Below are 11,008 nucleotides of genomic sequence, written 5' to 3' on the forward strand. Positions count from 1 at the left end.
CCGACTTACAAATGACTCCTACTTGCAAATGGAAGGAGACAACAGGAAGTGGGATGAAATCTAACCCTAGGAAGGGAAATTCTCTCATGTAAGAGTTAATATGGGAAAAACGTGTCTCCTCTCCACTGATGCTTTATCACCAATCCTTGTTTCACTAAAAACCCAAATTTTCAAAATCCAATTGTCATTGGGACAGAAAGTGAGGTGAAATCTTCTGAAGAGGAGCACAGACAGCAAAACAAATGTCACAGGGGTGATAACCCTTCCCTAGGTTTTCCAAAAAGCTTAAAAACTGATATTTTGGCTGGAGCTACACTTAAAAAATGTACCAGTTCAAAATTACAAACAGATTCTACTTAACAACAAACCTACAGTCCCTGTCTTGTTTGCACCGCCTGTATACTGCTGTTCAGAGTATATAGGGCCTGGGGGCCCCACACCTTTCCTTTTTTTAATTTTAGTGCGGGGTTCCCCTTAATATCCATACAAGACCCAAAGGGCCTGGTAATGGACTGGGGGGTACCCATGCTGTTTTTCTCAATAAATTTCATCCATATTGCCAGGACCCGACACAAGCAGTTTTAAATGACCTTTATTCCTTTAAAAATGACATTTTGTGCAGGGACTGTTCTAAGCACGGGAAACACGCGCCACTTTACAGGCATACTATAGACACCCCCCAGGTACGATATTTAAAGGAATATTCCACTTTTATTTTTTCACTTTAAGCATTATTAAAATCACTGCTTCCGAAAAAGCGGTCGTTTTTAAAACTTTTCTTTTGCATTGATACATGTCCCCTGGGGCAGGACCCGGGTCCCCAAACCCTTTTTGTGACAATAATTTGCATATTAGCCTTTAAAATTAGCACTTTTGATTTTGAACGTTCACATCCCATAGACTTTAACGGTGTTCACGCAAACTTTCGGTCCATTCGCATGTTCTGGATGCAAACCGAACGGGGGGAAGGCGGGGGCGGCTCGGCCCTAGTCCTGTGGTCTGATGAGACCAAGATAAACGTATTTGGTTCAGATGGTGACAAGCGTGTGTGGCGGCAACCAGGTGAGGAGGACAAAGACAAGTGTGTCTTGTCTACAGTCAAGCATGGTGGTGGGAGTGTCATGGTCTGGGGCTGCATGAGTGCTGCCGGCACTGGGGGGCTACAGATCATTGAGGGAACCATGAATGCCAACATGTACTGTGATATACTGAAGCAGAGCATGATCCCCTCCCTTCAGAGACTGGACCGCAGGGCAGTATTCCAACATGATAACCACCCCAAACACACCTCCAAGACCACCACTGCCTTACTGACCTCCATGCCCAAGAGGGTTAAGGCAGTGCTGGAAAATAATGGTGGCCACACAAAATATTGACACTTTTGGCCCAATTTGGAGATTTTCACTTAGGGGTGTACTGACTTTTGTGAGATACTGTATATCAATTTTCAGTATTGCCTGCACTTCATTATAATTCACGATTGTGGTCTGCATGTGAACCTGGGTGTGGTGGGCTTTTTACGGCAACGTTGTCCTATGTATTACCTGTATATTGCGCAGTCCGCATTACTGTATCTGTCCAATTTTTATATGTAATAAAGTTCATAACCATAGGTAAGACCGCTGTTCACCTCATTCCCCTCCTCCCTTTGAACTCCTCGGGGTATCTTCCCCATTTTGTGTCTCCATTATCCTTCATGTTCAGGAGGAGTTGACGGGAAAGGCATCACCCAAACCGGTGAGTCGGTATACCTATCAGTGCCGACCAACACATAGACCCAGCACCCCTGATCCTACGGTACTTAACCCAGGGTTTTATTATCTGTCAGGGTAAGTAATGCAGAGTACAGGGGTCAGGAGTAAGTAATGCAGAGTACAGGGGTCAGGAGTAAGTAATGCAGAGTACAGGGGTCAGGAGTAAATAATGCAGAGTACAGGGGTCAGGAGTAAGTAATGCAGAGTACAGGGGTCAGGTGTAAGTAATGCAGAGTACAGGGGTCAGGAGTAAGTAATGCAGAGTACAGGGATCAGGAGTAAATAATGCAGAGTACAGGGGTCAGGAGTAAGTAATGCAGAGTACAGGGGTCAGGAGTAAGTAATGCAGAGTACAGGGGTCAGGTGTAAGTAATGCAGAGTACAGGGGTCAGGAGTAAGTAATGCAGAGTACAGGGATCAGGTGTAAGTAATGCAGAGTACAGGGGTCAGGAGTAAGTAATGCAGAGTACAGGGATCAGGAGTAAGTAATGCAGAGTACAGGGGTCAGGAGTAAGTAATGCAGAGTACAGGGGTCAGGAGTAAGTAATGCAGAGTACAGGGGTCAGTAGTAAGTAATGCAGAGTACAGGGGTCAGGTGTAAGTAATGCAGAGTACAGGGATCAGGAGTAAGTAATGCAGAGTACAGGGATCAGGAGTAAGTAATGCAGAGTACAGGGATCAGGAGTATGTAATGCAGAGTACAGGGGTCAGGAGTAAGTAATGCAGAGTACAGGGGTCAGGAGTAAGTAATGCAGAGTACAGGGGTCAGGAGTAAGTAATGCAGAGTACAGGGGTCAGGAGTAAGTAATGCAGAGTACAGGGGTCAGGTTGGAGGTTGGAGAAGTTATGAAACATCAGACTAATCACCACTAACTGCTAATTACAGGCGGTGAGGAAATGGTGAACTGGGTGAGAATTTCTCTTCCTTGTTATGACTTTGCAGATACAGAGGAAGTACAGACGGCTTTTGTTCCCTGGTAGGCGTGGCTCCCAGACTCCTCTGTGCTGTGTATATAAAGACGAGTCTCACCTGTCTGTCTGCAGAGTCTCACCTGTCTCGGTCCTCGGTGTCTCAGTCCTCGGAGTCTCACCTGTCTGTCTGCAGAGTCTCACCTGTCTCAGTCCTCGGAGTCTCACCTGTCTCAGTCCTCGGAGTCTCACCTGTCTCAGTCCTCGGAGTCTCACTTGTCTCAGTCCTCGGAGTCTCACCTGTCTCAGTCCTCGGAGTCTCACCTGTCTCAGTCCTCTGTGTCTCACCTGTCTCAGTCCTCGGAGTCTCACCTGTCTCAGTCCTCGGAGTCTCACCTGTCTCAGTCCTCGGAGTCTCACCTGTCTCAGTCCTCGGAGTCTCACCTGTCTCAGTCCTCGGTGTCTCAGTCCTCGGAGTCAGCTCGGCTCTTGTAAGGTGACCTTTGTACCTTCCTCCCATTCATCATGTCTAAGAAGGTGGCGGTGATCCTCTCGGGATGTGGGGTGTACGATGGCAGTGAGATCCACGAATCCTCCGCTGTGTTGGTTCACCTGAGTCGGGCCGGAGTCCAGGTAAGTGACGGAAATTCTCATATGTGTTATTAGTGGATCTGGGCAGTTTGATGTATGAATGTATTTCCTGCACACTATATACAGTATATATATATATATATATATATATAGAGAGAGAGAGAGAGAGAGAGAGAGAGAGAGAGAGAGAGAGAATACATACAATAACGCTGTCAATTTCACACAGTTACGTATATATTGTACAGTTACATCAGTCCCTGTCCTCAGGAGCTTACAATCTAATGCCCCTAACTCACATACAGTACATACACATACTAGGGAGAACATACAAACTCCATGCAGGTAGTGCTCTCAGGGCCGTCTTTAAGGCAGGGCATTGTTGGGCTTTGGGAAGCAGCCGCCTCATACTTGTCAACTATCCCAGTTTAAATTCCCTTATCCCTTGAAGTTTTAGTCCCGTGCGGTGTCAGAGCACAGGACTGTGAACGCGGGCTAAATGTCTCAGTTACATTGGTGGTCAGTGTAAATCTTCTCGTTACATTGGGGCTTGGTGTACAATCCTTTCATTCACACTAGTAGCCAGTGTGAAGGCCCCCCTTACATTGGTGGTCAGTGTAAATCCAATTACATTAGTGGTCAGTGTAAATCCCCATTACATTGGTGATCAGTGTAAACCCCATTACATTGGTGGTCAGTGTAAATCCACATTACATTGGTGGTCAGTGTAAATCCACATTACATTGGTGGCCAGTGTAGAAACTCCTCTTCATATTGGTAATCGGTAAAAAAAATTCAAACTTGCATTTGTGGTTGAATCCTCCCTTACATTGGTTGTTCATGTAGAAGCCCCCTTTAAATTGGTGGTGAGTGTAAATCCCCCCTTACATTGGTGGCCAGTGTAAAAATCCCCCTTTGTTGGCTGTTGATGTAAAATCCCCCATTACATTGGTGATCAGTGTACATTTCCCTTTACATTGGTGGTAAGTGCATAATTGCCCCTAACATTGGTAGTCGGTGTAGAGGTGTCACCTTACATTGGTGGTCAGTGTAAATCCCTCTTTACATTGGTGATCAATGTAAATCCCCCCTAACATTGGTAGTCGGTGTAGAGGTGTCACCTTACATTGGTGGTCAGTATAAATCTCGACATTAGTTGTCAGTGTAAATTCCCCCTTACATGGAGGTCATTGTATATTCCCCCTTACACTGGTGGTTGGTGTAAATGCTCTTATTACATTGGTGTCAGTGTAGAAATCCCTCTTTATATTGGTGGGTGGTATAAAATCCCCCGTTACATGGTGGTCAGTGCAAATTTCCCCTCACATTGGTGGTAATTGTAAATTCCCCATTACATTGGTGGCCAGTGTAGAATCCCCCACTATATACTTACTAATGATTCCCAGCTTTGCTCTTCATGATTCAGAATACTGCTTCCTAATTAATCCCATCCCCCACCACTGCTACTGATCCCATCAACCCTTCAGCATTACCACTGATCCCAGGAGTCCTAGAATCCCTAGGAGTTTTATGTCTATTGATGGGTCTCCTCACCTCCCCAGTCCATGGTGTGCAGGCAGTGAGGAGATGATGTGCTGTAACCTTTAGCAACCAATCAGTGAGCAGTAATGATGTGCACTAACCTCTTGCAACCAATCACTGAGCGGTAAGGATATGCAGTAACCTCTAGGAACCAATCAGTGAGGAGTAATAATGTGCAGTCAGTAACCTCTAGCAACCAATTTAGTGAGTGGTATAGATGACCAGTAACCTCTAGAAACCAATCAGTGAGCAGTATTGATGTACAGTAATCTCTAGCAACCAATCAACAAGCAGAAGTCATGTGCTGTAACCTCTAGCAAATAATCAGTGAGCGGTAATGTGTGCTGTAACCTCTAGCAACCAGTCAGTGAGCGGTAATGATACACTGTAACCTCTGGCAACCAATTGCAATCGCTGCCTGATCTGATTCAGTAAACTGATTTTGAGTCTAGCTGCTATTTATTGTATGTCTCAGAGCAGGTGGAGAGCAAAATTGCATGGAGGGGGGGCAAGAAAATGTGTGCCCGGGGTCCAACCAATATTAAAGACGACCCTGAGTGCTGTGGTTGGGATGGGAACAATGTATCGGCTGCTTTGCTAATAAGATGACAGTAGAATCTTCCCATTCCCTCCCATTATCCTCCATCCGAGTCCTGAGGGGTGTAAAGTCCCAGCAAGGAAGACAATGAAGAGCGATCAGCCGGATGTACTGATCTCTCCTCATAGGAAGGATTGCCTGCAGGATATGATGGATGTGAATGGAATTTACTAACAAGAGTTCCCTATAGAAGGTCCCCCCCCCCCAGCATGTGATCAGACATGGGGTGCCTACAATAATCATGGGGTTTCCTCTGGGAGGGGCTATCTAAGCGCTGCTAGAAATAAGAAATTCTCATACAGGAATAAACCTAAAATAACTGCCCCCCCCAATATATATATATCTATTGTTCAAATATAAAGGACATCGGAGACATTAATATAATATATACTTTGTAAATGAAAACAGGAAACATAATTATATTATTACATTGTTATATCATTACATTGTTATATAGACTGATATAAGAAAACACATTTATGGGCTGGAGACTGAGGGGGAGAAATAGGAGAAGTTAAATATCATTTTTGGATGAGCTCTGTAATCTTTTGTTTTCTCTGTACCGTCTTATGGCTGCACCATCTCTTATACATTTTTTAGGGTGTGTCCCCCAAATCTTTGTTTGTCTAGAAATAGGTAAAGGAAACATCCTCTCTATAGATTGTGAGGATGATAATGATTAAAAATGAGAAGGATGATGATAATGAGGATGATGATATTGATGATGAGGATGATGATGATTATGATGATTATAATGAGGATGAGGATGATATTGATGAGGATGATGATGAATGTGATGAGGATGATGATATTGATGAGGATGAGGATGATGAGGATGAATGTGATGAGGATGATGATGAATGTGATGAGGATGATGATGATATTGATGAGGATGATGATGATATTGATGAGGATGATGATGATGATGAATGTGATGAGGATGATGATGAATGTGATGAGGATGATGATGATATTGATGAGGATGATGATGATATTGATGAGGATGATGATGATAATGATGATGATGACGATTCCATTCCTCGGTGTATTTCGGAGGAGTCATTTCCTGGTATTGGAATGTCGGGTCTCTATGTACTAATAGTCGGTGGTGTTCTCCTCCCCCGCAGTATGCGATCTTCGCCCCGGACATCGATCAGATGCATGTGGTGGACCATGTGAAGGGACAGCCCACCGAGGAGAAGCGCAATGTCCTGACAGAGAGCGCCCGCATCGCCCGAGGAAAGATCTCCGACCTGAAAGATCTGAAAGTCAGCGAATATGACGCACTAATCATACCGGGTACGGCAGCCAATCAATACACCCGGAAATTTCCACATTACATGGAAAGTCTGACTCCGGACAAAACTTCATTGTTGCTGGGGAGACCCAATCTACCTCCATGTCCTGATTGTCATTGGCAGAGAATGTGATGGATAAACTAATATATTACAATTGTCCCCAGAACAGGAAGTGAGGGGAAATCCAATATATTACAGTTGTCCCCAGAACAGGAAGTGAGGGGAAATCCAATATATTACAGTTGTCCCCAGAACAGGAAGTGAGGGGAAATCCAATATATTACAGAAGTGAGGAGAAATCCAATATATTACAGTTGTCCCCAGAACAGGAAGTGAGGGGAAATCCAATATATTACAGAAGTGAGGAGAAATCCAATATATTACAGTTGTCCCCAGAACAGGAAGTGAGGATGGTCTCCCCACTGGGGTCACTTACACTAGAAAAACAAACCCTTCTCTACTCCCAAACCTACAAAGGATACAATCTTTTTTTTCGCTTGTGAAATTTGCTTTATTTACTGAAAACTATTTTACTTTTTCAAATTGTCTAAAAGTTTGAAATGCTTTGCAAATTCTATTTCATGGTAGTTTTTTCCTGCATTCTCATCACTGCAAGTTTCCTGTAATATTAATAATACTGTCATTGTTACTATTCGAGTATTTACAGCTACTTGTTAGTGCCGGGAAATAATAATAAAAAAGACTTTGTCAGGAATATATATATATAAATGTAACAAATAACAACATTCCACTTCCATACTTTCCATAACAACATTCCACTTCCATACTTTCCATAACAACATTCCACTTCCATACTTTCCATAACAACATTCCACTTCCATACTTTCCATAACAGTCAATTTGCAGTATAAAGTTTTGGGTCTGATTCATTGAAACAAATGAAAAAGGAAAACTAACAAACATTTGGAGTGGATCTCCAGCGGTGATGTCATTACGCCCCATTGGGGTCACTTACACCAGAAAAACAAACCCTTCTCCACCCCAAACCTACAAAGGATACAATCTTTGGTTGTATTATAATAATATAATCATGTGATCAGAAAGCTGATTGGTGGCTATTTTTCTTCCTTCAGGTGGTTTTGGGGTCGCTAAGAATTTGTCTACATGGGCTGTGCAGGGGAAGGACTGCTCCGTCCTGAAACTCATCGAGGAGACGATTAAATCTTTCCATGCCGGCCATAAGCCGATCGGTCTGTGCTGCATCTCCCCGGTGCTGGCCGCAAAACTCATCCCAAGATGTGAGGTCACCGTGGGCTGTGACACCGAGTGTGAGAAGTAAGTCTCCCTCTTCATTCTCTACCTCTACGATCGTTCATCGTTCTCTACCTCTATGATCATTCATCGTTCTCTACTTCTATGATCGTTCATCGTTCTCTACCTCTATGATCGTTCATCGTTCTCTACCTCTATGATCATTCATCGCTCTCTATCTCTATGATCATTCATCGTTCTCTATCTATATGTAGGTGGCCGTACGCCGGGACTGCCGGAGCCATTAAAGAACTCGGCTGTAAACACGTCAACAAGCAGGTGAATGAGGTCCATGTGGACACCAAAAACAAACTGGTCACCAACTGCGCCTTCATGAGCAACAGTCCACTGGACCAGATCTACGATGGTGTCGGGGAAATGGTCAAAGCTCTACTGAAGCTTCTCTAACCTAAAACTATAAACCTGGAGCCAGAAATTTCACCGATTGTCAGTATTGTGATAACATTGTTATATGTTCAGTGTGGAGAGAGACGTCTATTTATTAATCTGAAATAAAGTGTGATATCATATATGTAGTATATAACGCTCTAATGTCTGTTGTGTGTTCTCTGAGGCCTCATCCTCGGTGCTTAGAGGGGAACTGGGACAGTAATCAGATATATGTGGGGAAGAAGATGGAAATTTTACGTCAAACATATAAAAAAGCAAAGTCATTGATAAAGCCAGAAATCCATCTGGGTCTCATTGGGGGATTTGCCTATCATTCATGTCCTGAACATGAGGGGACATCTCCCAACAGTGAAGGGACATCTTCCAACAGTGAGGGCACATCTCCCAAAGTGAAGAGACGTCTCCCAAAGTGTGTGTGTGTGTGTTTGGGGGGGGGGGGGGGCGCATCTCTCAAAGTGAGGTGACATCTCCCAAAGTGAGGGGACATCCCTTTAAGTGGGGGCATCTCCCAAAGTGAGGAGATGTCTCCCAAAGTGAGGGAACATCTCCCAAACTGAAGGGACATCTCCCAAAGAGAGGGAGAGGACACTTCCCAAAGTGGGGGATGTCTCCCAAAGTGAGGGGAAGCCTTCCAAAATGAGGGGACATCTTACAAAATTTAGAAGACATATCCCAAAGTGAGGAGACGTCTTCCAAAGTGCACACCAAAGTCATGGGACATCTCTAAAAGTGAGGAGACATCTCCCAAAGTGAGGAGACATCTCCCAAAATAAGGGGGCATTTCCCAAAGTGTGGAAACATCTCCCACGGTGAAGGGACATCTCCCAAAGTAAGGAGACACCTACCAAAGTGGAGAGACGTCTTCCAAAGTCAAAGGACATTTCCCACAGTGAGGCGACATCTCCCAAAGTGAGGGGACATCTTCCAAAGTGAAGGGATGTTTCCCAAAGTTAGGGGAAGCATCCGAAAAGTCAGAGGACATCTCCCAAAGTGAGGACTAAGGAGACATCTCCCAAAGTGAAAGGACATCTCCCAAAAGCAAGGGGACATCTTCCAAAGTGAAAGGACATCTCCCAAAGTGAGGAGACATCTCCCAATGTCAGGGGACATCTTCCAGAGTGAGGAGACATCTCCCAAAGTGAGGGAAAACACATCAACATGCAGGTGAATGAGGTCAACATGCGTCTCCTCACTTTGGGATATGTCTTCTAAATTTTTTGTTGAAGAAATGAGAAGTGATCTCCGAAGTTTGTTTCTCGTATCTCCAGAAGTCACATTGCTGGTTGTCAGAGATGGACACTCCGTCACATGTCATCCCCATGAGTCATAGAATAACTTTATTTGTCTCCCCATACGCAACGACGTGTCCCCCCGAGGGATAGAACCAGGGCATTCTTCCAAAGAGAACGCAGTTTTGGCACCTCCAGCACAGAATTATGTAATGCAAGGGGTACTATAGTGTGCTGGAGGGTCTACTGATGCTGGCTGCTAGGGGGATCCATGATTGATGGGGGGATTTATTGTTGTTGGGGGTCTAGTGTTGCTGGGGAAGTTTATTATTGCTGGTGGAGGATCTATTGTTGCTGGAGGAGATTAATTGATGCTGGGAGGGATCTACGGTTGAGGGAGGGGTCTATTGTTGCTGGCTGCTGGGAGATCTATTGTTGCTAGTGGGAGTCTATTGTTGCTGGGGTGGGGGTATTTTTTGTGGTGGCTCTTTTGTTGCTGGGGGCATCTATTGTGGCTGGGAAGATCTATTGCTTCTTGGGGTTTATTATTGATGGGAGGGGGTGTCTATTGATGTTGGCTGCAGGCGATCTTTTTTATTGCTTTTCTCGTTATCGGAATCAAATTCCATACAAATGACTTGGTTCTGTATTCTCTAAAAGGGATATTACTGGAAGGTGGTTAGTGGTGGAACCAAGGAACGGGGCTCGGAGGTGGGTAGTGGGTGAAATCAAGGAATGTGCTCGGAGGTGGGTATGGGTGGAACAAAGGAACGTGCTTGGAGGTGGGTAGTGGGTGGAACCAAGGAACGGTGCTCAGAGGTGGGTGGGGGGTGGAACTAAGGAACGGTGCTCGGAGGTGGGTAGTGGGTGGAACCAAAGAACGGTGCTCAGAGGTGGGTGGGGGGTGGAACCAAGGAACGGTGCTCGGAGGTGGGTAGTGGGTGGAACCAAGGAACGGTGCTCGGAGGTGGGTAGGGGCTGGAACCAAGGAAAGGTGCTTGGAGGTGGGTAGTGGGTGGAACCAAGGAACGGTGCTCGGAGGTGGGTAGTGGGTGGAACCAAGGAACGGTGCTCGGAGGTGGGTAGTGGATGGAACCAAGGAAAGGTGCTTGGAGGTGGGTAAAGGGTGGAACCAAGGAACGGTGCTCGGAGGTGGGTAGTGGGTGGAACCAAGGAACGGTGCTCGGAGGTGGGTAGTGGGTGGAACCAAGGAACGGTGCTCAGAGGTGGGTAGTGGGTGGAACCAAAGAACGGTGCTCGGAGGTGGGTAGTGGGTGGAATGAAGGAACGGTGCTCGGAGGTGGGTAGTGGGTGGAACCAAGGAACGGTGCTCAGAGGTGGGTAGTGGGTGGAACCAAAGAACGGTGCACAGAGGTGGGTAAGAGGTGGAACCAAGGAACGGTGCTC

The 11,008-nt window shown here is 45.4% G+C and overlaps 2 protein-coding genes across 2 annotated transcripts in view; both read left to right on the forward strand.

The window, feature by feature from the left end:
• The window catches only part of LOC141108856 (cis-aconitate decarboxylase-like), a 91,795-nt gene that overhangs the window by 14,454 nt on the left and 66,333 nt on the right, over positions 1 to 11,008 (forward strand). The gene's annotated exons all lie outside the window — the stretch shown is intronic.
• LOC141108855 (putative glutamine amidotransferase-like class 1 domain-containing protein 3B, mitochondrial) lies at positions 2,842 to 8,505 on the forward strand. The gene is made up of 4 exons (XM_073600825.1): positions 2,842 to 3,296; positions 6,519 to 6,690; positions 7,784 to 7,985; positions 8,177 to 8,505. The coding sequence occupies exons 1-4, from the start codon at positions 3,189 to 3,191 to the stop codon at positions 8,367 to 8,369; spliced, it is 675 nt and encodes a 224-aa protein (XP_073456926.1). The 5' UTR covers positions 2,842 to 3,188; the 3' UTR covers positions 8,370 to 8,505.

The sequence above is a fragment of the Aquarana catesbeiana genome, linkage group LG09 (assembly GCF_042186555.1).
Source record: "Aquarana catesbeiana isolate 2022-GZ linkage group LG09, ASM4218655v1, whole genome shotgun sequence".
Taxonomy (NCBI): Eukaryota; Metazoa; Chordata; class Amphibia; order Anura; family Ranidae; genus Aquarana; species Aquarana catesbeiana.

Coding starts and splice junctions, on each gene's coding strand:
- LOC141108855 (XM_073600825.1), top strand. CDS start 3,189: ATGTCTAAGAAGGTGGCGGTGATCCTCTCGGGATGTGGGGTGTACGAT. Junction 3,297..6,518: donor TGAGTCGGGCCGGAGTCCAG/GTAAGTGACGGA, acceptor CCTCCCCCGCAG/TATGCGATCTTCGCCCCGGA. Junction 6,691..7,783: donor TGACGCACTAATCATACCGG/GTACGGCAGCCA, acceptor TTCTTCCTTCAG/GTGGTTTTGGGGTCGCTAAG.